General features: G+C 44.5%; 2 protein-coding genes across 4 annotated transcripts in view; one reads left to right on the top strand and one right to left on the bottom strand.

The window, feature by feature from the left end:
• Positions 1-2648: 2648 nt before the first annotated feature.
• Sys1 (SYS1 golgi trafficking protein) overlaps positions 2649-27145 on the top strand; it is a 35017-nt gene continuing 10520 nt past the window's right edge. For 2 of the 3 annotated variants that reach the window (XM_047539186.1, XM_047539187.1), the window contains exons 1-3: positions 2649-2838; positions 3050-3288; positions 4826-4893. In XM_047539186.1, coding sequence (XP_047395142.1) covers positions 3127-3288; positions 4826-4893 — 230 coding nt within the window. In that variant the 5' untranslated portion in view covers positions 2649-2838; positions 3050-3126. Of the gene's footprint in view, positions 2839-3049; positions 3289-4825; positions 4894-6324; positions 7546-27145 lie in introns of those variants that run through there. The other variant, XM_047539184.1, reaches the window with a different exon arrangement.
• Tp53tg5 (TP53 target 5) lies at positions 12681-16880 on the bottom strand. The gene is made up of 5 exons (XM_047540466.1): positions 16836-16880; positions 16466-16540; positions 16142-16272; positions 13781-14317; positions 12681-12750 (listed from the first exon to the last, which is right to left on the bottom strand). The coding sequence occupies exons 1-5, from the start codon at positions 16878-16880 to the stop codon at positions 12681-12683; spliced, it is 858 nt and encodes a 285-aa protein (XP_047396422.1).

Raw genomic sequence — 27145 nt, 5'->3', positions numbered from 1 at the left:
ATCCCTAGCACTGCACACACTCATACACACACACACACACACACACACACACATACAGATTTCTGCATTCTGTTTTTGGAGATTCAGACTCAGGTTTGCTTGGAAATCTGAATGTGCAATGTTCCAATATGTTCCAGGGGTGAGTCAAATGGCCACAGGCTGCATTAGGAGGTTGGAATCCAATGTCCCTCTTTCATTTTATAGTTTAGGATACTAGGACCCAGCAAGTGTGACTCCAAGGTCACAGAGCAAGTCAGTGGGACTTTAACTCTGATTTTGTGGTTTGAACCAGGCTGACTGTGGTCAAATTTTGCAGATAGGCCAAGAAGTCTTGCGAAAGGAACTGCCCTGGTTTTCCCCAGCTCTTGGTTTCCTTTTTGGATTCAAATTAAGACACAGGATGGTACCCATTTCTGGGGCACAGAAAGGTGGGATTCCAAGGGCTAACCTTCCAAAGGGAAAAGGAAACAAGCTCCTGCCTAGTCGTGTCCTGGGGTTTTCCCACAGGCAGGTTCAAAGATACAGGATGACATCAGACACAAGCTTTCCAAACAGCCCTAACTTCAAGGTCTAGGCTGTGTGTTTTCCTTCCAGGAGAATTAGGTAGGGAGAGCCGTACCTGTGGGGGAGGAGAAAGGGGTGGAGTGGGCCCAGTTGTGACATGAGGGGGATGGACTCCAAGACAGGCCACACATTCCAGCACCTGGAAGAAGATGGAACTGCCCTGGGAAATTAAGTCTAAGCTCTCCAGTGTACTTCCTGAACCTCACTTCTTATCTCTCACCCCAGGGTGACCTGAGTAGAGAACTGACTGTTCCTTTCCTACTTCCTACTACTCTGTCACGATCGGATCCTTCCTTCCATTTCTTTTCTTCTGGAGTGGATTTTGGTGTTTGGAGCCAGATATCCTGAGTGTGAATCCTGCTCAGGTTCCTACAACCTCCCTGACTTAGGTAGTAGCCAGGTCCCTTCTCTGAGCATCGGTTTCCTTACCTATAAAAAGAGGGATAATATTATACCTTCTTGGATTATGAGGATTAAACAAGATCATGTAGGCACTTAATAAACAGATGTTTTCTCACAAACACTAGTCATGTGAGTGATCAGTGGACTAAAGGAATTTGAATGTATCTTTTGTAAAATGAATTGAGGTGCCTAAGAGAATGATTCACCTGGAAAACACTTCAGAAACCTTTGGGCCTTAATAACTACTAATCTGAAACCCAAGTGAATTGTTCACAGTGTTTCCAAATGATAAGGAAAATCATATACTTCTTTTGTCTTCCTTGTTGTTTCCACTATTGGGGATTGAACCCAGAGCCTCCTGCATGCTAGGCAGTTGCTCCACAAGCCACATTTACAACCCTTTTTATTTTCTAGACAGGAAGTTGCCTAGGCTTGTCTCAAACTCCCAATTCTCCTGCCTCACCCCCTGAGTAGCCAGAATTACAGGTGTATACCACAGCACCTGGCACATACTCTTGATAAAGTCTCAAGTTTCTTTACTTTTGTCTGGAATTACATCAACTCAAGGTGATAACATGGCTATCACACGCAGTTCAGAAATTCTGATTGGAAGTTTCATGGGTCTCTGATACATTTTTTAAATGGGAAAATAATTAGTGGAGGGCAGATAAAATATTAGAAAACATTAATCTTGTCTAACTCCTTATTGCATAAACAGAGAAGCTGAGGTTTAAAGAAGGAAATGACTTGTTGGTCACACAGCTAAGAAGTGATAGAGCTGACTTTGAAACCCTGGTTCTTTTCCTACAACCAGTTACTTCCCTTCTTTCCAACTCCAGAGAAGAGGAACCTAGGATCAATGAAGTTGAAGAGTTTTGGTCAGCTGGAGCGGAAATAAAGTGAGTCACCAATTTGCTATTGCCCTTTCTCTGTACTTGACTCATTTAGCAAATATTTACTGACTGTCCACTATTCGGCAGACTCAGAGAAAGCAGAGATAAAATAATCAAGGCAGCAGGCAAGGTCGGATTTGATTCCAGGTATGACTTTAGTACCTTTAGTTTCTCCATTGGATAACACATTATAATACTTTGTCATCTAAACCAGTCACAGTGTGTCTGACAGCAGGTACTATCTCATGTGTTCTAACCTTCTTCCCGGCACGGGGAATTCAGGTGTTTGGAAACACTTTAATTTTAATCCTAACATTGCCCTTGTGCTTCTCCCTTCCTCTCTCTGCCCACTCCCCGCTCCTCCCGCCCCACCCCGTATCCCGTGTGTGTGTGTGTGTGTGTGTGTGTGTGTGTGTGTGTGTGTGTTTGGTACTGGGGCCTGAACCCAGGGATGCTCTACCACTGAGCTACATTCCCTTCCCTTTTTATTTATTTATTTTTTATTTTGAGACAAGGTCTTGTTAGGTTGTTGAGGGCCTTGATAAGTTGCAGAAGTTGGCCTCAAACCTGTCATCCTTCGGCCTCAATCTCCGCCCAGGACCACTCGGTCTTTGAGGTTTTTTCTATATTCCCCTCTAGAGGGCACGCAAGCACTACGGCTTTTCTGCCTCACTTCCGTTCGCCTTCACCCTTCATTCTGCGCATGTGCTCCGATCCTTTCCCGGCGGCCCATACCCTCTAAGTGGTTTAGCGAAAGTTTGCACACAGCGCGCCTGCGCAACCTCAGTCCCGCCCCTCTGCCGTCGTCCCCGGAAACGCTTCCTTCCTACGCAGCGTCTACAGTCCCTCGGGTCGCTGGATCTTTGCCTCTCTAGGCCGTAGGGCCGCTTCTCCATGGTTCTGTCTGTCAGTCCTGCTTCGGGAGCCTGCAGATGAAGCCACGTCGCGCTCGGGACCTTCATCCTTGACTCCATCACCGGTGAGTGAACCCCCAAAGAGTTCGTGTGCCGCGGGGGCCGAGCAGCCGGAATGGGCAGGACTTCCCCTCACTCTGGGAATGGGTCTGTCCGCCCCGCCCTCCCCCCAACTCCCGGAATGGGCTCGCCCCTCGGGCCCAGTCCCTCCTCCAGGCCCGGCGGCGTTGCCAGGGCGACGGCCCGCCGGCTGAGGCCGGGCGTGTGTCCCCGCAGGTGGCTGGGCGGCCCGGGACCCATGGAGCGGCGGTGCTGACAGAGGCGCGGGCGGCGGCCGGGCCCGGCGGGCCGGCATGGCGGGCCAGTTCCGCAGCTACGTGTGGGACCCGTTGCTGATCCTGTCGCAGATCGTCCTCATGCAGACTGTCTATTACGGCTCGCTGGGCCTGTGGCTGGCGCTTGTGGACGCGCTAGTGCGAAGCAGCCCTTCGCTGGACCAGATGTTCGACGCCGAGGTAGGGTTCCCGGGCCGGTGGGGGTGGGGTCTCGGCCACACCGAGTGGCTTTGTGGTCTGACACTACTGGACTCTAGACCCAGCTGGGCCACTTTCTCTCTTTGTGGCCCTGCGGGAGGGATTTTACCCTTCTAAGCCTCAACTGCCCCATCGGTGAAATGGAATGACTGATAACAGAGGCAGATGAGCGCAAAGGAAAGGCCTGGATGCTATCATACATAGGCCTGCGTCCCAGGCAACTCTGGGTCTCCTTTCTGGGGAGAAGAATGGATAAAAATGCATTCGTGGGGGTACAGTGAATACTGCCTAGACTTTGGGTCACAGGCTTCCATTTAGGCTTCACTTTACTTGCCCTGTGATTTGGGGCAAATGTTCCTTCTCTGAACTTACTTTCATGTCTGCAAAATCATGAAACTGGTATTGGAAAGGACATGAATTGCAGTACAGAGAGCCTGTACTTAAGAGTCCAGTCTAAGCCCAGACATACTAGCTCTGGGAACTTGGGCAACTTGCTTCACTTTTTAGAGCCTTTTCATTTTCTGGAAAGTGGGCAGAATAATCCTACCATATCATCCTTAGTAAAATGTTATGAAGCCCAGAGGGGCCTAGGAATAAGAAGTGCTTTATAAAGTGTAAAGGAAGTTACATTTGAGAGGCAGCTATTGGTATATTGGTATTGAGCACAGATCATTACCTATGCTCAGCCAGGAGACCTGGCTGGAGTTCTTGCTCCTGATGCTTATTCTTTGCATAGCCCTTGGGCAAGTTGTTATCCTGATAGAGATAGTAATAAAAATAACAAAGGCTTTTCAAGGTTTTCATAAGGATAATATGAGATTATGGATGTCATAGGCCTTTCTTTGTAAGCTGAAAGTGTGGTAGAGATACTTGGTCTTCACTTAATGTTGTGTCAAGGGTAGCAGAGGTTCATACCTACCAGGTGCAGGGTAATAGCTTTGTAGGAGCCTTCATTCTTTTAGGAAGGGCACATGGAAATCCTAGGCTGTGTTGAAGAGTCAACTGATGTGTACAACCTGAGTTCTAGACCAGGAGTCAGCAAACCTTTCTTGAAAGGAGGATAGTAAAGGTTTTAGGTCACAACTACTCAGCTCTGCCACCATAGTGCAAAAGCAGCCAGAGACAATAAGTAAGTGAATAGCTGAGGACTATGTTTCAATAAAACTTTATTTACAAAACCAGGTGCCTTGCCTATGGGCCAAGAGTTTGCTGAACCTCCTTCTCAAAATATTGTATCACTTTGGGCAATTTAACTCCTTTGAGCTTTTATATCCTCCTCTGTAAACTGAGAATAGTAATTCCTTTCTTGCCTACTGTGAGGATCAAATGGGATACCATAATGAATGTATATGAAAATATATCATTAGAAATAGTCTATCATACAGTCCCATCAAAGTAGGTATGGTCTTGTGTGATTTGGAAAGAATACTTGTGCCTTAGGAAGTCTACTGGGATCCTAGAGCCTGGGGCTCTGCCAAGTCACTTCTCCAGCATATTTCCATTTGTGATTCCCCCTCAGATCCTGGGCTTTTCTACCCCTCCAGGCCGGCTCTCCATGATGTCCTTCATCCTCAACGCTCTCACCTGGTGAGTATCACCAGTTTTATTATCCAGCTTTTGGGGTCTTAGCACTGGGACTAACTTCCTAAATTTGTACATAATACATGCTGGCACTTGTTCCTGGGGAGTGGTGGACTGAAGTGGGTGGCAGAGATCAATTCTGGAATTGACTCTATTGTGGAACTCCTTCTGTTGCTGTTTTGACTTAGCTGCAAAGCTCTTCTGTAACTATGTGTGCTGCCTGCATGATAGCTTCCATCTCAGATCACTTTCCTGATATGGCATGAAGTGAGGGAAGGATAAGACTGGAAGTCAGGAAAACTATCTATCTTTGGTCCCTGTGCCATTGACCTAGTTACTTCCCTCCTTTCTGAGCCTCAGGCTCTTTATCTGCATACAAGGAGTTGGACTTGGTGATGTGTAAGATCACTCATGACCATTGACTGTCTCTTGAGAGGTGGTTTAGCATAGTGATCAACATCTCAGGCTCAGAGGTAGACTCACTTGACTTTGAATCTCAGCTTTATCACTAGTCTAATGACTTTGGACAAGTTAAATCTATCTAAGCCCCATTTCCTCATCAGTGAAGTGAGGCTAATGACATTGCCTACCTCATAGTTGTAAGGATCAAGTGAGCTAATTCACAGGAAGTATTTAGAATGATGCCTTGTACATAGTTATTATTATTGATCTTACACTGGAGGTTGAAAACTGGTGAGCTAATTTTGAACTAAATTTGTCTCCCACATATGTTCTGTTTGGCTTATATAGAGGTCAGCCCATACATGGAGTTTAAAACCTTTTTTTTTTTTTTTTTTTTTTTTTTTTTTTTGAGTACTGGGGATTGAACTCAGGTACACTCGACCACTGAACCACATCCCCAGCCCTATTTCATATTTTATTTAGAGACAGGATCTCACTGAGTTGCTTAGCACCTCGCTTTTACTGAGGCTGGCTTTGAACTCATGATCCTCCTGCCTCAGCCTTTCAAGCCTCAGGGATATGCCACTGGGCCTGGCATTAAAACATTTTTTCACTTAGTTGAAAGTTAGCATATTTTATAAAAGTGCAGATTTATGGCTTCTCTTGAATAATGGAAGAATGGATTCCAGGCTACCCTTTTAGTATGATAACATTTGCCTAGATGCAAATAGCTTTTGTCTTTGCGTTAGAAAGAATGTGTATAGTTTTAGGGTGCACCACCAATCCCTAGGATCCCTCTGACAGTTGCCGTTTATCATCATTCTCCTAGTTTTATTTTCTTCTATTCAGTGTGATTCACTCTTGATGTTACCTACCAGGTTCCTTTAGGCATCTAATATTGTAACACTTGTTTCACAATTAACCTTGCTCGCTTCTGACCACCATGCTGCCATCCTAATTGCCCCTACCCCCCAAATAACCTAATCTAAAACCAGGACAACTCAGTGACAACTCACTGCTGTCCTCTCCCAACAGTGCCCTGGGCTTGCTGTACTTCATCCGGCGAGGGAAGCAGTGTCTGGATTTCACTGTCACTGTCCATTTCTTTCACCTCCTGGGCTGCTGGTTCTACAGCTCCCGTTTTCCCTCGGCGCTGACCTGGTGGCTGGTCCAAGCCGTGTGCATTGCACTCATGGCTGTCATCGGGGAGTACCTGTGCATGCGGACGGAGCTCAAGGAGATCCCCCTCAACTCAGCCCCTAAATCCAATGTCTAGAATTGGGCCCTTTGGACACTCTACTGGCACTTGGGTTCCCCAACGTGGGCTGTTCAGACCTTCTGGATGAGGTCCAGCCCAGGTCTGAGAGGTACCCTGGAAATGTGAAGTCTCTGTTGGTGGAGAGATAGTGAGACCCCATCAAGGAGGCAGGTAGCAGTCAGGATCACAGCTGCAAGAATGCCCTCTGTCTGCTGAAGCCTTGGTATCTGGGAGGTCAGGAAGGGGACCTCTTTGAGGGTCATACAAGATTTGGAACCATGTCACTCTTGAGCCATCACACCTGTCACCAGCCTGTTGTTTTAAAAAAGAAAAAAAAAAAAAAATCAAGGATATCTGATTGGAACAAACCACTCTTTTAGTCATCTGTCTTACCCCTGGACAGCTATTTCCTTTGCCATGTTGCCGAGCCACGGTGATTCTGTTTGGAGAAACAGATTTCTGGATCCATAGCCACAGAAAGAGATGTAGGTGCAAAGTACTATGCTGCTGTCAGGGAGAGGGCGAGAGATGCAGACTTCAAGCACAAGGCGACTGCATGGCCTGTGCCCTGTTACACACATACACATGTGCACCCAAGCACCCATGATTAACTTCCTTCTAGTTCCCACTCCTGGGACTCCCCCTGCTGCCAGTCCTCAAAGCAGGGCACAGGATCCAGAGAAGAATCCCATCACTTCCAGTCTGACCTTCATAATAGAGTCACTGCCTGCTCTCTAGGAATGACCAGGTTCCCCAGTTCCCACTGGATCTCAGTGCTGGCAGGAGTTCCTTTTTCCTATATTATTTGGAATTCTCTGGTGGGAAGGGCATAATGGGTGCCCAGAGATAGGAAGCCCAACTTTCTAGCCCAGGATATGCTGATAGCCTTGAGTCAGATAAAAATTTGCTGCTAAGATATTTCTTTGGGGTAGAGTTTCCTCTGTGAGGGGCTTGTAGCTCTCCTTCCTGTGTACAGAAATACAGTATTTTCCATGGTTCTGTCTGTACTTCCTTTGTAATTCGTGGGTGGAACTGAGATAGATGAGCAGCTAGGCAAAGGAGCTACAAAGAATTGTTAAGTTACTTCTCCTTTCCTGGACCTTCGAGTTATTCCTCCATTTGGTTAAGATACTTCATATGCAGGAAATTCCTGCCCACCCCCCATAGCTACTTCTATGCCTCTGATTAACTGCTGTGACTCTTAGGACATGCCCCCACCCTGCCACCGCTACTTGCTGCTGATTTTGAACATGTGCAATGGAGCACACTAGTCTAGACCCACTTCTGCGTTGAAACTATCAGTATTCTTTAGTTTCTCTGGATCTTGCCCAAGAAAGCTGTCGTTTTTAGCTTTTAGGATTAGAGTTACATAGATGAGTTTTGCTGTCTCTCTGGGAGCCTTTCTAGTGTCCTGGCTCTGAGCCTGGTGTAGGGAACTGAGGCTTACAGGGTGAAGGTCTAAGAGCATACATGCTTGGGGGGAAGCTGAGAACGTGCTAGAGTGAGGCAGATCAAGAACTCAGAGTGCTGTGGCTAAACTAGAAGGAAGCAGCTTGTTACTGGGGCATGGTACTCCTGGCTGCGGGGTCCAGGAGGTAAGCCTGGCAGGTTGGTGGATTTCCCCCTAGACACCACAAATTCTACAGGCATGTGACTAACTTCATTTCGAAGGGCTTCAGATACACCCCATGTGGCACCCAGATCACAACCCTTGATGAGTTGTGGAGGCTGTTACTGCTCTTATGGTTGGAATACCTCTTTAGGATTTCCTTTGAGGACTGGTGCCACTCTTTTCTGAATATTTTCTGTGATGACAAGTCTTTGTCTCGTGTTATTTTGACTTTTGGAAAGGGCCCCAAATCAGAAGAACCAGCACCCCCGCAAGTTGAGTGACAGTTATGGATCAAAAATACGTGATTTTAAGCTAGGCACAGTACATGTGCCTGTAATCCCAGCTACTCTGGAGACTGAGGCAAGAGGACTGCAAGTTTTTTAAGTCTAGCCTGGGCAACTTAATGACTTCTTTTTTTTTTTTTTTTTTTTTTTTCAGGTACTGGGGATCGAACTCAGGGCCTTGTGCTTGTGAGGCAAGCACTCTACCAGCTAAGCTATCTCCCCAGCCCACTTAATGACTTCTTAAGAACAAAAAGAAAAAATGGCTGGGTGTGAACACAGTGGCAGAGTATCTAGCAGGTGTAAGTCCCTGGGTTCCCTCCCTAGTACAGCTTTCCCCCTCGCCCCCCAAAAAAGAAAAAGTCACCTTAAAATAGTTTTATAGTTTCCAAAGTAACAATAAGAGCTGGGGGCTTTATGCTTCATTTCTTAATCTTCCCAACAACCCTTTGAAGAAGGAAATACCATCATCTATATCTTACATATGAGGAGTGTGGGAACTTACACAAGGTTCTTGTAAGGAGCTGGCAGTACCAGGATTTGGGCTCTGATAGTGACATTAATAAGCATACATTTTGATTGGTTAAACAGTCTATCACCTTATAGGCGTACCTCCCCATTCCACTGCATTGTTTTAAATACTAAGGATGAATAGTGCTTTATAAATATTACTAACTTTCAAAGAAAAACTGATAGACAGTATACTACATATGGCCAGAAATTTCCCAAGTAGTTGTAGGAATGCAGAAATATCTTTATTTTCAAAGTATAAAGGATAGTACCCAGATCACAAAACTACTTCATCCCATTTCAAGTTGATAATCTTGACTTTCTAGTCATTCAGAGAGAAAAGTGGACTGTTGAATAATTGCTGAGAATAGTTTATAACTCTCAAGGAGGATGGGAATGCAGAAAGGGATGTCTGGCTCAGAGGGCACCTCTAACCCCTTGCTCTAGGCAACCCTGTCCAAATCTGAGCCAAATGGGAGCCAGGATGGTAGCAAAAGATACCTGGGAGTGGGGATTGGTGGGAAGCTTGAGGTCTCTCTAAGTTCTGGTGGTGCATAGCCCAAACAGCCTGTCCTAGAAGCTGAGTTTCTTGGACTTCTTTCTCTGACTACAGATCAGGGTAGTTTTTTAGGGACTGAGGCAGTTAGCACTCAGGTGTGGAATATCTTTCTGTACTTCCAGGGATCACAGATCCTCAGGGGCAGGGCTTCTGGGAACCCAGGGCAGAAGGGTGGACTCAGTATTGGAGGAGTCCTGGGGGATTAGAAGCCAGTGTCTTGCTTGAGGTTTTCTGTAGAAAACTACTAAAGGGTGTAGAAAACAGCATTGTGGGAGGAGGGGATAGAAGAAGCTAAGCCATGTTCTGCCCCTACCTGGGCAAATCAGTATTCTCAGGGTCCAATGCTGGATGACTTTAAAGAGCTGCAGTGGAGTGCAGGGTTAAGTTCTGGAATCCTCATTAATAGCTGTGAGATCTTGGGTAAGGTACTTAGTCTCACCCTAGTTCAGTTTCCTCCTTTGTAAAATGAGGGTGAGTATAGTTATCCCAAGGTATCCATGTGAGATTGGTTTTAGGACCCCCAAGGATATCAAATTCTGAAGGCTCATCCCTTTTATAAAGTAAAATATAATAAAGGGGCATAGTAAAACAAAAATAAAGGGGAAAATGGCATGTTATTTGCACATAATCTACACACTTCCTATTGTATACTTTAATCTCCAGAGTACTTACAATCCCTAATGAAATGTAAATGTCATGTAAATAGTTGTTATACTATAGGGAATGACAAGAAAAGGATCTGTACATGTTCAGTATGGACCCAGTATTTTTTTTCGCAAGTAATTTTGGTCCAAGGTTGAATCCATGGATTTATATTTATTAGGCTACTGCTCACCTCTCCGTTTTACTGAAGAGGAGACGACTTTCTTCTGAGCCTGTGTTATCCAATGTTAGATAGGGGACTGACTTGCCTGTGATATAGATGCCACCACCAAGTGTTGGACTCTTTGTGCCCTGCCCTGGAAGTGGTCAATGTCCATTTTCATCTAATCCAATGAAACAGGCACCGCCATTCCCCCCATTTTGCAGACAACAGTTGAGGGTTGGGAAGTCGCTTTCCCCAACATCGCACGACTGATAAAAAGGTAGCCACATCTGCCCCAAAGCCTCGCCCTCCATACATTTCAGTTGTTTGAATATACCTAGTCCAAACAACTGGGACAATGTAGGGAGTCCAGATGCCACCTTAGCAAAATTTTGTGAATGGGAACATAAGTTTGGTTTGTTAACAAGCAGCTAGTTCTCAAAAGCTGACAGGTAGATGCTCGTAAGCAAGAAATAGAGTCAGTACTAGCCTCAAGGTTTATTTTGGCAAAGGGCCAGGAAGGTGGTTTGGGGAAAGGCCAAACATTTGTTCAATACCCCACAAACTGGCTTCACCTACATAAGCCTGATCCACTTTATCCCTATTTTGAGAACAGATGAAATAGTTTCTGGCTTATTAAACATCAACTTAAGTTTAGATTCAACCATTTAGTTTCCCCTCCTGCACTGGTTAACTGTTAGGGAACCACTTGTGAGGTGGTTCCCAAATCAGGATCTCAGAGAACCCAGAAGAGCCTCAGACTACAGTGGTTAAATAAGAGGGTGGTGGTAGTGGGGAGATCGCAATTGTGGGATTGTGAAAGGCACGTCATCAGAGGCATAAATGCCAGGGCAGGGGGGGATAAGGCTGGCGGGTATACTGCTGGGAGTCACTCTTCCCTGGGACCTGTAGTTCCTGCTCTCCTGGCCATGCACCCTCAGCACACAGGCCTCCCCTGTACTGGGTGACTTTCAACTGCTTTCTGTGGAGCAAAGTGGAAGTTGCCAGTCCCCCTAGGCCCACCCCATTTCCCCATTTGGGCTTTCACTTGGGGGTCCCCGGCAGTGTGAGGAAAGGAGAGGGACAGAAAGGGTTTGGAAGCAGGCTGCCCTGACTGCCCACTGATGGCAACTCAGGACAGAAGTTCATTAGTTGATGGATCAGGTGCTTTGGAAGGACGATTGAGTAAGGTTATTTTCCAAGGTCGATGGGATTGATGATGGGCCATGGAAGGAAATGCAGACTATGATGAAGTGGGCGGGAGTACAGGCTGAGCTGGGAAGTGGAAGTTACTGGAATGGAGGTTGCAGGGGAAGTGGGGGGGGTATGTTTAGATCACACCAGGGGGTAGGAAGCCCGCAGAGGGGCTCCACTCTGGCTGGACCGGGTCCCAGATGCCAGATCCACTGAGACCCAGTCGCCTGGCTGAGCACTTGTCCAGAGGAGAGGAGCGGCGTGGGCGAGCCGTCCCATAGGTCACCCTCTTAATCATTGAAATTCTTCACCACCGCAGTCTCCCTCTGACAGGGCGGAGAAGGCTGCGCCTCTTGATGGCTGCGGAATTCTCTGGAACATGCGCCCTCTGCGCAGCATGCCTCCGGGAATATGGAGGAGTATAGTTTTTGGAGAAAACCGGAGCTACTTGGGCTTTCCTTTCCCCAACTGCGTTCCAGACCCTTTGGCTCCTATGGACAGAGGGTGACTTCCACCAGATGGAGTCGACCAGGGCTTGGATTCAAGGATGGACTTGCCATGTCACTGGAGCTGCAGAGATGTGCCAGCTCCCTGCCTGACCAGGTGTTTTCTGTGATGTGACCCAGGGGGGCCATATATAGAGGTCAAGCCGAAACCCATTTATGGACTCGAATGCACTGATAATCAGGGCTTGTCACGGCTGGATGCTGGAACTTCTCCACTGCCTAGTGACTTCCAGACCTGCTCTCTGCACCTTTCCCTCTCTTGGGACAATGGAATGGGAAGCAGCTCCTGCCATTCCTTGCTGAGTGAGTCAGGGCAAGTCCCTTTTTCTGTCTGGGCGCCAGGGTTTCCTCCTGCTTGGAGAGCCATTGTGAGGCACCTTGGACCCAGGAAGCCCACAGCAAATGCCCTGCTCTGACTTCATAGAGAATAGTGCAGCACTCAGGAGACCCGCTCGGGGGTGGGGTCTGGGGGTGGGTGCTAGTGCCTCTAGCAGGCTTATTTGTCCCAGCTCTAGACTGGCCTAAGGAGCTGGGGAGCAGGAATTCGTGACACACACACACTCCCTTGGCCTTCTCCACCAAGGGCCTTTTTTTCTCCATCCTTCCCAACCTCACATGAACTGGCAGAGCCAGCGGCAGCATTTTTTAAGTGCCATGTGGAAGATTTTATTTGTAGACTCGCAAATTTGCCCGCCCAACCCTCCCATCCAGCCGATTGCGCGATCTCCACCCTCTCCTCATCGAGTCACTCCACCTGCGTGCACAGAGACCTCAGTGTTAGGCGCTAAGATTGCCGCCAGAGGGCGCTGCTGTCCTGTAAAAGGGCACAGGGACAAGTTGGAGATGCTCGTCTTTTGCTGAAGGGGAAGCCTCCCTTTAAGCTGGACCTCCAGAGCCAATGGCCCCCTTTTTTCTCTGGGACTGCACTGATTCCATGGAAGGATCAAAGTATTGTGTTCTTCCGTTTTCTTTTTCTTTCCTTGTACTTTTCTTTCTTTCTTTCTTTTCTTTTTTTTAGTATTATTTTGCTTCAAAACTTAGAGTAACTCTCATTTGAAGCATGAACAAATCAAACAGTGGAGGGTTGACTTGGTGGAAGAGGGGACAGGATGCCACAAGGCCCAATCTGGCCATGTCCCTAAACCGGTTCATTTAAACCTCTATGAGATTGAGAGCCAAGCAGTTCTAGCCCATCCCGAGGCCTCCTGGCAGTGAGATGACCCACATTGGAACCCACACTCTCAGTGCCTTTCCTTCCCCAGAGCCCCTGAGAAACCTAAGCCCTGCCACTATGCCGATGTTTGGCCTTGGTCAGTGGCTTCCCGTCTCTGGCAGTGAAGACAGCGCCTCCCAGCACTGTTAGTCACTGCCCTCAAGACTTGGGATCCCAACTGGGCATGGCGGCACATGCCTGTAGGCCTTGCACTTGGGAGGCTGAGGCAGGAGGAGTGCTTGAGCCTATGCTTTCGAGACCAGCCTGAGCAACAGTGAGACCCCGTCGCAGAAAAATAAGATTCAGGCTGGACCTAGTGCCGCATGCCTGTAATCCCAGCAATTTCAAGAGACTGAGGTAGGAGATTACAAGTTTCAGTTCAGCCTGGGCAACTTAACTCAATCTCCAGTAAAAAATAAAGGGCTGGGGATGTAGCTCAGTGGAAGAGCGCCCCAGATTTAATCCCAATAGCATAAAAAAATAAAAATAAAAATTGAAAAGCCTTAGGATTCTGAGCCTACTGACTGTGGGCTCTGTGCCTGGCTCAGGGCGCGCATCTCCCTGGCCTGGCACTGGTGTCACACCCACCTTGTAGGAATGGTACATAGGCAGCTCAAGTGACGCCGAGCAAAAGCGGGTACAGCAGCGCTTGACCCAGCGCAGGCTAGAGGGTCTGCACATGACGCGGGGCCCTGGGAGGTGGATTCGTCTGGGCAGCCCCTCGAACCAGATATTCTGGCCGTCTACATCCAACTGCTTCATATCCCCCATGGAACTTCTGTGGTAGTTGGTCTTCAGGAAGATGACTCGGCGGCCCACAGATAGTTGCCTCACCCGGGCTCGAGTGTTCAGGCCATGACCCCCCGATGTCCTTGGGACCTCAGGCTCCACCTGATCTAGTGGCACTGCTTCAGTTGACTCCTTTTCCTTTTTCTTTATCTCTGATGCTATCTCCGGCTTCCACTCATTGGCCCTTGTCTCCTTAGATTCTTCTATAGATTCTTCTTTCTTAGTCTCCAGTTTCTTCTCAAGGAATCTAGCTTCCTGGGGTTTTTCGTTATTTTTTTTCACTTCATTGCAGGCATTGTCTCTGGCAGGGGGAGAAAAGGCTTTCAGCAGAGCAGAACCAAGGCTCTGATTTTCTAGCCCTGTCCTGAGAAAGTTGCTGTGCAGCCAGCTCAGGGGATCCTGCTAGGAAAGCTAGAGAGGAGGCTGGGGTTGTGGTTCAGTGGTACAGCGCTTGCCTAACATATGTGAGGCACTGGGTTTGCTCCCCAGCATCACATAAACTAAATAAACAAAATAAAGGTATTATGTCCATCTACAACTAAAAATATATTTTTTAAAAATGCTAGAGAGGGCCTGAAAAGAAACTTGTCCATTGCCCAGAGTCCTGTGCCTATTGACAGGGCTGTAGTTATATATTGGCAGAGGGATGGGAGAGGTTATATATATTGTTTGCATCTACCACTAGGTTAGAGTTTTGTCTCTCTGGACTTCAGTTGAGAGGGTGAACAGTTCAGTGTTTGTTCGTTGTTTGTTTGTTTGTTTTTGTTTGTTTTCAGATCATGTCTCAAGATGCATTAAGATTCCTTGAGGAAGAAGATTTCCAAGGTCCTCACCTGCCCTAGGGTGTGGACAGGATGAGGGCAAGATAGCCCCCCAACAAAAGTATAGTCAGGCTTGGGGATCGATATTTGAGGAGAGGTTCCACTGCTTTAAAAAAATCTTGGGAAGTGGGTGTGGTGGTATATGCCTGTAATTCTAGCAACTGAGGATGCTGAGGCAGGAGGATTGAAAGTTTAAGGCCAGTCTCAGCAACTTAGCAAGACCCTGTCTCAAATAAAAAAATAAAAAGACTGGGGTTATGACTCAGTGGTAAAGCACCCCTGTGTTCAATCCCTAGTACCAAATCATAATCATAATCATAATCAAGTTGGGAAACTGTGGTGCTACCTGACTCTGCTGGTTCTGTTACTTCTGGTTGCTTGTATCTAGGAGGCCAAATCAGAGGAGCCCAGGGGGGTTAATAGGTATTACATGCTGGAAGGAGACTTCCCCTAGGGTGTCTAATAGATTTGGCTCCTGCCAAGCCCCATCCTAGCCCATCCTAGCCATGTGGAAAGAGGTGGGCTTGAGCTAGCAGCAGTACTGGTGATGGTAATAGATGCTGCTAATTGGAGGCCCACTGTCCAGAGGCCAGAATCCTCATGAGATTTCTGCTAAGTAGGAGGCAGTGAAGCAGCAGAGTGGCTTGTAGAGCAGAGGCTTTGGAATCAGACAAATGGGGATTCAGAATCAGCTTTCTCTACCAACTGGAACTAGGGTGAGATATTTAACATCTCAAAGTCCTAGTTTTTGTATTTGTAAAGCTGAGCTAATTCTGTGTACCTATTAGGATTCTTGGGAAGGATAAACTAAATGGGCAGATACTTGTAAAGTGCTTAGCACAGTAGCTGGTGTTAGGTTCTTAGCAGGTACCTAATGTTAGCTTTCTTAATATTTGGTTGTAACTTAGGAAACTGAGCCTCACCAAGATATACTAATCCTCAGACTTCAGGGGCCAGTCTGCAGGTGAATCTCTGGGTTGGGTTGATGGGAGGGGGAGGGGGAGTGACTCCGCCCACTCAGTGCTGCAGGTGTTGCTTAGGTTCATAATTGGATGACCATGAACACTGTTATGGCCACAGCTCTGATATCAGACAGGAATGACTTCAAATCCTAGCTCTTCCACTTCTCAGTTCAGTTAAGTGAGCTAAGTCACTTCATCTCTTGAGTCTCAGTCCCCATCAGTAGTAAAACAGGTACAATAAATACCTGTCTTAGGGAGCCTTTGAGAAAATTAGACCTATTCTCTATATTCTTTAGCATAATGACAGCTATTGGGTCCATGGTGAGGATAATGTGGACTCACCCGGAGGAAATACGGAGCATCTTCGGAACTCTGAGCACTGAATTCCAACACCGTCTTGCTAGGCTATGTAGTTCTTGGATCCTGCGGTTGGAGCTCTTGAGTAGCTTCAAGAGCGACAAATTTCTTAATACCTGTCAGGGGCAAGAAACCAGAGAAATAGAAGCTCCAGCTGTCCTGGGATAGCCTTCCAATCCCCTGCCTGTGGGTCTCTCAGCTCAGAACTGGGTCTGCTGATTCCTCTGGGTCACTTGGCCTGGCAACCAGGAGCAGCTATGCACTGGGACTCAGGATCCCCTCAACTGGGGTCAAAGTGAGTCATCTTACCATTTTAAGTCGGTTCCGCTCAATTGCTTTGCAGACAGGCTGACTTATCTTGTCCTGTAGTTTCTCATCTTGCATCTGGGGTGGGGTGGGGTGGGGAGAGAGAGTGTGAGTTAGCTAGTGCAGGAGGGATCTCCAGAACACCTCCGTTCGGCCTCTCCACTTGACCAAGTGTGGTTTGATGGCCCAAGTTGGCAGTTTCGTCACCCTGGTTTGGGCATAGAACTGGGGAGGCCATTTTAACTCTCCTGATCTCCCTTTGTCCTTCGCCTTCCCTTTCCCCCCAGGCTGGAAGTCCCCTGTTCTTGGTATGACTGGACTCTGTTAAGGCCCCTTCTAGGAGCTAACCCCAGGGTCCAGTCCAAAGTCTGACCTCGGAAACCACTTTGTCCTTGGGCCTCTTTGCTGATGGACTCATGCTGGCGCTGTGAGGCCTCAAAGACTGAAGGAGCAAGACTGGTACCAGGCACTGCCTGTGCCCTGCCCCTCGCAGTTCAGACAGCACTCAGCCTGGACATCAGAGAGCGGTGCTGGAGCCCCCAGGCAGGGGAGCTGTGACATCACTGAAATGTGTGACAGCAACAGGGCTGGGTCTCCAGGGAGTGTGTGGGGGGCAGGAGTAGAGGGTGGGAGGTGAGAAGGAAACTCCCATCTGTGGAAAAACACAGTAGGGGACAGGCGGCAGCATACCTGATACAACCTCCCTGTGAGGTAAGAGGATTATTCCCTCTTTTTAAATGTGGAAGTCAAGGTTCAAAAAGGTTCAAAAATTTATAGCTGGATGACGGTGGGGCCGGAAACCTGACCAAAGTCTGGCAGCTCTGGAAACCAGGTTCCCAAACCACGCTCCTCTGTTCTGTTGGGTCCCATGAGCTGACTGTACTTGCTACAGGCCACGTGCTTTTCTAAGTGCTGGAATAAAAGAAAATTCTTACTCTCGAGCTCACATTCTCGTGGAGGGAAACAAACCAATGTGTATGAGGGTGAATGCTTCATTATTCACCCTTTAAAACAAAGAATATGTAAGTTGTGTGTTTATTATACATTTTAGATCTTTTTTTTTTTTTTTTGGGCCAGGGATTGACCCCAGGGACACTAAACCACTGAGCCACATCCCCAACTCTTTTTATTTTTTTATTTTGAGACAGGTCTCCCTAAGTTGCTTAGGGCCTAGCTAAATTGCTGAGACTGGCTTTGAACTTGTGATCCTCCTACTTCAGCCTCCTGAGTCACTGGGATTACAGGAATGTGTCAACACACCTGACTTGGATCATAATTTTTGAGTATTGAAGTATTTTCTCAGACTTTTTTTTTTTTTTAACTATGTACAATGTAATAGCCTTTTGTTTAATCTATATTATTGACATTTTCTCTATTACTTTCTCTTCCTTTATTGGTACTGGGTTTTGAACCCAGGAATATTTTACCACTGATCTACATCCCGGCCCCTTTAGGTTTTTTTTGTTTTTGAGACAGGATCTAGCTAAGTTGCTTAGGATCTTCCTAAATTGCTGAGGCTGACCTTGAAACTGTGATCCTCCTGTCTTAGCCTCCCAAGTTCCTGAAATTACAGGCCTGCATCACCATGACTAACTTCTCCATTACTTTTTTAAATTTTTCATTGCTTTTTATTTTCTATTTTTTGGTACCAAAGATTGAACCCAGAGGCACTACTGAGTCACATCCCCAACGCTTTTTAGTTTTTATTTTGATACAGGGTCTTACTAAGTTGCTTAGGGCCTCCCTAAATTGCTTGGATGCCTTGTGATCCTCCTATCTTAGCCTCCCAAGTTCCTGGTATTATAGTCCTGTGCTACCATGCCTAGCCTCTCCATTACTTTTGTGTGTGTGTGTGTGTGTGTGTGTGTGTGTGTGTGTGTGGTGCTGGGGATTGAACCCGGGGCCTTGTGCATGCCAGGTAAGCACTCTACCAACTGAGCTACATCCCCAGCCCATCCATTACTTTCTTAAGGTCAATAATTTTCTTCTGTAAATATGTTAGGATTTGGGGGCCATAGAGTTGTGACCCCAAACTCAACTGCTCAGTTCTCTTGTTACAGAGTGAAAGCAGCCATATGTAATAAGTAAATGAATGAGCGTAACAGTATTGTAATAAAACTTTATTTGCAAGAATAATCAGTGGGCTGGATTTGATCCATGCCAACCCCAGGTCCAGAGAGTCAACAAAACAATAAATTAAAAGCCAATTTGTCATGCTTACCTATTCCTACCACATTTGATTTAAAGTTACCAATTGAGGGACTAGGGTGTACCTCAGTGGTAGAGTGCTTGCCTAGTGTATGCAAGGCCCTGGGTTCTATCCCCAGTGTCACAATGACAACAAAAACAAAACAAACAAAAAACAAAGTTTGCTAAAATTTTTTTAAATAAAATAATCAATTGATGTCACTAAACTCAGAACAGGGTCAAAATGCACAGTAGCATCCTGTTGTATATTTTATATTTCTACTATATGTAAAGAAGTTCAAGAAGGTGAACATGCCTATAATCCCAGGTCTTGGGAGGCTGAGGTAGGAGGATTGCAAGTTCAAGGTCAGGCTCAGCAATTTAGGGAGGCCCTAAGCAACTTAGTGAGATCCTATCTCAAAATAAAAAATAAAAAGGGCTGGGGATGTGGCTCAATGTTAGAGCACTCTTGTGTTCAATTCTCAGTACCTATCCCCCCAAAAGTCAAAAAGATCCATAAAAGATGGTTCAAAGGTTAGAAAGTGATGAGTTTGAGCATTTTTCATGTTTTTAATATGATTTATGTAGTCATAAGTTTACATACTTTAATTTTTAATGATGGCCCTGCTTAACAACCAGCCTGCAGAGTTGCTCAAAATGTAACAATTGACTTTTGTGAGCCCTTATGAGTCAGTCCACCACTGTTATGTCAGATGGAAATAAGTGCTTGGAGCAAAGTAAACAGGGTGAAGGGGACAAGGAGGGTAAAGATAGGGGTTCACTGTATTAAAAAGTGCCATCTGGGAAGGATCCACCCACAAGATGAGATCTGAGCAGAGACCTGAAGGAAGAGAGGGAAGAGGAGATGGTAGTAGCAGAAGATGAAAGCAAAGAGGAGGTTGGGGTGGGCTGGGGACAGGTCAGGGCTGGCTTTGAAGGACAGTGGCAGCTCTGAAGCTCTGGTGCCTCGCTGGCTGCATCAGAGTGGTCTGGAGAGCTTGTGAGAACAGCCTTTCCGCACCAGACCTCAGTAGGCCAGTTCAGCACCCAAGTGTGGGAACCACTCCATACCACTGCCGGGGGAGAGGGTGCAGGCACAGGGAGTGCTTGGCTCCACCTTCAAGGGGTGACAGACCAAGCCAAGACTGTGGGACAGTCCTTCATAGTTTCACCTTTTCCAGAATGTCCCATCATTAGAATCATACGGTAGGTAGCCTTTTGGATTGGCCTTTTTCTCCTTGTCTTTTCATGGTTCGATGGCTATTTCTTTCTAATGCTGCATAATATTCTATTGTTGGAAATGTCGGTTTATCTTTCACCTACTGAAGGACATCCTGAGGGATTCTACGTTCTGGCAATTATGAATAAAGCTGCTATAAACGTGTGCAGGTTTTTGTGTGGACATATGTTTTTGATTCCTTTGGCTAAATACCACGGAGTGCAATTGCTAGATCATATATTTAGTTTTCTAGGAAACCACCAAATTATTTTCCAAACTGGCTATATTCCAAACTGGTACATACCTTTCACTCCTCACTCGTTTCCCTCCTTTCTGAAGTTGTGCCCACACAATGGCTCCCAAAAGCAATTTTTCATATTCCATCCTGTTTGATTCTTCCATTTACACAGGGAAAAAACAGCATTCATACTCTGTAACACACGGTGGGCAAACCTTGGGGATTAAATCTAAGGCTCTTACATGAGAAAATTCCACTCTTTTAAGAAAATGTGGTAAAATACATATAGCATGCTGGGCATTGTGGTACATGCCTGTAATCCCAGTGGCTCAAGACTGAGCCTGGAGGATCGCAAGTTTGAGGCCAGCCTCAGCAATTTAGCAAGACCCTGTCTCAAAAAAAAAAAAAATAGAAGGGACTGAGGATGTAGCTCAGTAGTAAAATACCACATACCAAAAATGGTTACAATTGTGGATTTTGTGTTATATGATTTGTTTTGGGTACCGGGGGATTGAACTCAGAGGCACTGTTACCACTGAGCTACATCCTACCCCTTTTTATTTTTTATTTTGAGGCAGGGTCTTGCTGAGTTGCCCAGGTTGGCCCAGAGCTTGCAGTTCTCTTGCCTCAGCCTCCTGAGCTCCTGGAATTGCAGCTCTGTGCCACTGCACACCCAGGTCTTCAATGGAACCTTTTTTTTTTTTTTTTTTTCTTGGTACTGGGGATTGAACCCAGAGGTGTACTTTACCACCGAACCACATCCCACCCATTATTTTTTATTTTGAGACAGGATCTCACTGAGTTGCTTAGGGCCTTGCTAAATTTTTGAGGCCAGCCTCAAACTGTGATCCTCCTGCTTTAGGCTCTGATGTCGCTGGGACAGTAGGCATGTGCCAGCATGGTAGGTCAGTATTTGTCTTTTTATGCCTGGCTAATTTCACTTAGTCTCTTCAGGGTTCTTTCATGTTGTAGTTCTTGTCAGAATTTCCTTCTTTTTAAGGCTGAATAATATTTCCATTGTGTGTATATATCACATTTTGTTTATCCACCTGTCAGTCAAAGGACATTTGGACTCTCTACTTTTTGGCTATTGTGACTAATGCTGCTCTGAACATGAATGTGCAAATATCTCTTCCAGACTCTGCTTTTAATTCTTTTGAGTATATGCCTGGAAATGGAGTTGTCGGATTATATGGTAATTCTGTGTGTGAGTGTGTGTGTGGTGCTGAGGCTCAAACCCGGAGCCTCCCGCACGGCAGAACTAGCCTGCAGCCCGGGGAGTCTGCTTTGACTCTCAGGAGGAACCGCCACACTCGCCCAGTGCAGTCCAGTTACATCCCCCATAGCAGTGGCAGGGGCTCCAGTTTCCCCACACCCTCAGCCACACTTGATACAGTCTGAGCTTTTTTAATAGTTGTTTGTCATCCTATAGAGTATGAGTTTCCACTCTTTCGTTTTGTTTCTTCTCATAGTTTTTGCTTTTGCTCCTTAGGTTTTTTTGAGGTATATTTTACATACAGCAAAATTCACCCATTTCAGTGTGCAATTCTATAATTTTAAACAAATGTGTATTATTATATACAACAATCAATATAGGGACTTTTTATAACATCACTAAGTTCCTTCAAGTCATCTCTGTGTATTAACCTCCTCTCCCACTCCCAGCCTGGAGATAAAGGATGTGTTTTTCAGTCCCTGAAACATTTGTCTTTTTCAGAAAATTATATAGAGTCATGCAGTACATAGGCTTTTGAATCGGGATTACTTTCTGTTTTTTTCTTTTTCTTTTTTTTTTAGTGCCAGGGATTACCCAAGAGTGCTTAACCACTGAGCTACACCCCAGCCTTTTTATTTTGAGATAGCATTTCACTAGGTTGCTTACAGCCTCACTAAATTGCTGAGACTGGCTTTGAACCTGTGATCCTCCTGCCTTAGCCTCCTGAGCTGCTGGGATTACTTTCATTTGAAGTTCACACATGTTGGATAATAGTAATTGTCTGCTTTCATTGTTGAGTAGTATTTTACTCTATAAATATGTTTAATCATTAAAGGACATCTGGGCTAGTTTCTCATATTCAGTGATTATGAATAAAGTTAGTAAACACATTTGTACACTGGTTTCTATGGGACTGTAGGTTTTTATTTCACTTGGATACCTACCTAGAAATGGGATTACTGGATCATATGGTAATTGTATATTTAACTTTATAAGAAATTGTCAAACCATTTCTAAAGGGACTATACTAGCTTGTATTCCCACTAGCAATGTATGAGAGGTGTAATTGCTCCATATCAAATGTATTGGACACAAGACACTTGATATTGTTAGGTGATGGGATTTTACTACTAGATATGTAGTTGTATCTCATAGTATTGGTGATTTGCATTTTCCCTAATGACAATAATGCTGAGCATAAATATGCTCATCTGCTCATTTGAAAGCTGTCTTCTTTGGTGAAGTGTCTATTCTTTTGCTCTCTTTTATTTGTGTGTCCCACCACCAGAAAGATCTTTCTGTGCTATCTGCCCCTCCCCTCCTCTCAGCACATTCCTCATCCCTGGAAACTACTAATTGTTCTCCATCTCTGTAATTTATTTCAAGATTATTTTGTGAGCTGGGCATGCTAAAGCATGCCTGCAATCCCAGTGACTGGGCTGAGGAGGATCGAGAGTTCAAAGCCAGCTTCAGCAATTTAGCAAGGCCCTAACCAACTTAGTGAGACCCTGACTCTAAATAAAATATAAAAAGGACTTGGGATGTTGCCCAGTAGTTCATCAACCCTGGGTTTAATCCCCAGTACCAAAAAAAAAAAAAGAAAAAAAGAAAAAGATTATTTTGTGAATGGAACCATGTAGTATAGATCTCTTGAGGTTGACTTTTTAAAAATTTCAGCATAATGCTGTTGAGATCCAGGTTGCTGCATGTATTGATAGTTTATTCCCTTTTATAAATTCAAAAAATCATTATAAAATCACAGAAAGTTTCCAAAAAATATACCGAGGTGTCCTAAGTACCCTTCGCTCATTTTCCCTCAAGGGTAACATCTCTCATACCTTTTGTGCTGTATCCAAGCCATGTGTCAATTCATGTAGCCACCATAACCAAGGTGCAGAACTCTCCTGTTATCCCAATGGTCCCTCATGCTGCTTATAGCCACAGCCATTTAAGTCATTTCCAACTTAGGGCTATTACAAATAAAGCTGCTACAGACATTAATACACAAGGTTTTGTGTGGACAGTTTTCATTTCTCTAATATAAATGCCAAGTAGTGTGACTGTTGAATCATATGGGAAGTATATGTTCAGTTTTTCAAGAAACTGCCAAACTATTTTGCAGTGACTAGAATATCATTTTACATTCTCACCAGCAATGTATGAATGATATAGCTTCTCTGCATCCTGACTTGCTTTTGGAATAGTCACTATATTATTTTATTTTTTAAATTTGTTCTAATTAGTTATATATGAGTGTAGAATGGATTTTGACACATTGTACACAAATGGAGCATAAATTCTCATTCCTCTGGCTGTACATGGTGCTGGGTCACACCAGTAGTGTAATCATGTGTATATAGGGTAATAATGTCTGTCTCATTCTACCGTCCTTCCCATCCCCACCACCCCACCTCTCCCCTCACTCCCCTCTGCTAATCCAAAGTTCCTTCATTCTTCCCTACCCACCCCCTACTATGGATCAGCATCCGCTTATCAGAGAAAACATTTGGTCTTTGGTTTTTTGGGATTGGTTTATTTCACTTAGCATAATAGTCTCCACTTCCATTCATTTATCTGCAAATTTCTTATTTCATTCTTCTTTAAGGCTGAGTAATACTCCATTGTGTATATGTACCACATTTTCTTTATCCATTCATCTGTTGAAGGGCATCTAGGTTGGTTCCATAGTTTTGCTAATGTGAATTGAGCTGCTGTAAACATTGATATGGCTGCATCACTGTAGTATGCTGATTTTAAGTCCTTTGAGTACAAGCCAAGGAGTGAGATAACTGGGTGGAATGGTGGGTCCATTCCAAGTTTTCTTAGGAATCTCCATACTCCATACTTAGGAATCTCCATAAATTTCTTAGGAATTTCCATAGTGATTACACCAATCTGCAGTCCCATTAGCAGTGTATGAGTGTGCCTTTTTCCCCACATCCTCAACAGCACTTATTATTGCTTGTATTCTTGATAATTGCCATTCTGACTCTAGTGAGATGAATTTTTAAAAAAATTTAGCTATCTAATAGGTGTGATATCTCATAATGGCTTTTTTTAAAGCTTTATTTTTTTACTTGTAGATGGACACAATACCTTTATTTTATTTATTTTTATGTAGTGCTGAGGATCGAGCCCAAGACCTCATACATATAAGGTAAGCACTCCACCACTGAGCTACAATCCCAGCCCTCATCATGACCTTGATTTGCATTTAGAAATGTTGATATGGAACATATTTGAATGTGTTCATTTGCCTTCTCTACTTTCCCTTTGGTAAAATATCTGTTCATCTCCTTTGCTCATTTTCCAATTAGATTTTTGTTTACTTGCTTTTTAAAAAAAAATATTTTTTAGATGTTGATAGACCTTTATTTTATTCATTTATTTATATGCGGTGCTGAGAATAGAACCCAGTGCCTCACACATGCTAAGACAAGCAAGCACTGTACCACTGAGCCACAACCCCAGTCCCTGTTGTTTTTTTTTTTTAACTAAGTTCTTTTTATATTCCAGATGAGTCCTTTGTAGGCTATGTGGTTTACAGATGTTTTCTTCAAATTTGTATACCTTTCATTTCCTTTTCTTGTCACATGGTGCTGTTAGGACTTACAATATTCTGTTGAATAAAAAGTGGTGGGAGCAGATTTTTTTTATTAAAAAATTTTTTTTTTATTTTTACAGACTGCATTTTGATTCTTTGTACACAAATGGGGTAAAACTTTTCATTTCTATGGTTGTACACAATGTAGATTCACACCATTCATGTAATCATACATATACATAGGGTAATTCTCTGTTTCATTCTACTATCTTTCTGTCCCCCACCCTCTCCCACCCCATTTTTCTCTACACCATATAAAGTTCCTTCATTCTTCTCTTCCTCCCACCACCCCCACTTGTTATATATCGTCATCCACTTATTGGAACATTTGACCTTTGGTATTTTGGTCTTGGCCTATTTCACTTAGAATGATATTTTCCAACTTTATCCATTTATCAGCAAATGCCATAATTTTATTCTTCTTTGTGGCCGAGTAATATTCCATTGTGTATATATACCACAGTTTCTTTATCCATTCATCACTTGAAGGGCATCTCAGTTGGTTCCACAATCTAGCTATTGTGAATTGAGCTGCTATGAATTGAGCCACTGATGTGGCTGCATCACTGTCGTATGCTGATTTTAAGTCCTTTGGGTATAAACTGAGGAGTGGGATAGCTGGGTCAAATTGTGGGTCCCTTCCAAGTTTTCTGCAGAATCTCCACACTGCTTTCCAGAGTGGCTGCACCAATTTGCAACTCCACCAGCAATGTGTGAGTGTACCTTTTCCCCCACATCCATACCAACACTTATTATTGCTTGTGTTCTTGATAATAGCCATTCTAATTGGAGTTAGATGAAATCTTAAGGTGGTTTTAATTTGCATTTCTCTAATTACTAGGGATAATGAGCACTTTTTCGTGCTAGGGTTGTGACTCAGTGGTAGAGCACCTCCCTAGCATGCATGAGGCCCTGGGTTCGATCCTCAGCACCACATAAAAAAAATAAAATAAAGGTGTTGTGTCCGCCTACAACTAAAAATCAAAAATATTTAAAAAAAAAGAGCACTTTTTCATATATTTGTTGATCACCTGTATATCTTCTTCTGTGAAGTGTCTGCCCAGTTCCTTAGCCCCAATTTATTGATTGGGTTCTTTGTATTTTGGGTGTAAAGTTTTTTTTAAGTTCTTTATAAACTTTGGAGATTAGTGGGGAGCAGATATTTTTGTCTCATTCTTGAAATATATATATGGGTACACATATGCATACACACACGCACACACACATGCACATATATTTGGTACTGGATATTGAACCTGCGGCACTTTACCATGAGCTATAGCCTCAATCCCTTTAATTTTTATTTTGAGATGGGGTCTTGCTAAGTTGTTGAGGGTCTTGCGTATGTTGAGACTGGCCTTGAACTTGGGATCATCCTGCCTCAGTCTCCTAAATTGCTGGGGTTTCAGGTGCGTACCACCATACCTGGCTTTGTCCTTGCTCTTAAGGGTAAACAATCTTTCGCCATTAAGTGTAGTGCTGGCTATGGGGTTTTTTGTAGGTGTTTTTTTTTTCAAATTCAAAGTTCTTCTATTCTTAGTTCGTTGAGTTTCTTTTTTAATCATGAAATGTATCAAGTTTTGTCCAATGATTGTTCTGCATTAGTTGAGATTATCAGGTGATTCTCCCCCTCAGTTGATCATAGTGATTGATTTTGAACACTGAACCAGGCTTCCATTCCTGAATGATTCCACTTTGTTGTTTTCTATGTTGCTGGACTCAATTTGCTAACAGAGTGATTCCCTCTCCATCCCTGGTTTCACTTTCTGTGGTCCCAGTTATCTGTTGTCCATTGTGTTACAAGAATATTAAATGGAAAATTTCAAAATAAAAATAAGTTAAATTGTTGATGTTCTGATAGTGTGAAAATCGTATGCTGTCCTGTTCCATCTTCAGAGAATGAGGCATCCCTTTGTTCAGCCTATTCACACTGTATGTCATGTGTTCCTTGGTCACTGAGTAGCCGTCGCCGCATCAATGCGACGACTGTTGTGGCATTGCTGGTGTTCAGGTAACTCTTATTTCACCTAATAAAGGTCCCAGGGCACAAGAGTTATGTTCAGATCTGTCAAGGAGGGACTGTGAAGTGCTTTCTTTAAGTGAAAGGTGAAAGTACAATAAGACATTTTGAGAAGAGAGAGAGAACAGATACATAACATTTATTGCAGCATATTGTATTTTAATAGTTATTGTTAATCTCTTATTGTACCTAATTTATA

The sequence above is a fragment of the Sciurus carolinensis genome, chromosome 2 (assembly GCF_902686445.1).
Source record: "Sciurus carolinensis chromosome 2, mSciCar1.2, whole genome shotgun sequence".
Taxonomy (NCBI): Eukaryota; Metazoa; Chordata; class Mammalia; order Rodentia; family Sciuridae; genus Sciurus; species Sciurus carolinensis.
The sequence above is the reverse complement of the archived record's forward strand: the minus strand, read 5'-3'. Positions and strand labels throughout refer to the sequence as shown.

Excerpts from the sequence above, each read along its gene's own strand:
- Tp53tg5 (XM_047540466.1), bottom strand. The coding sequence starts at position 16,880 with ATGAGTCCATCAGCAAAGAGGCCCAAGGACAAAGTGGTTTCCGAG. Across the intron at positions 16,273-16,465 it reads AGCGGAACCGACTTAAAATG|GTATTAAGAAATTTGTCGCT; the intron begins GTAAGATGACTC and ends TGCCCCTGACAG. Across the intron at positions 12,751-13,780 it reads GTGCCAGGCCAGGGAGATGC|GAGAGGGTGGAGATCGCGCA; the intron begins GCGCCCTGAGCC and ends TGACTCGATGAG.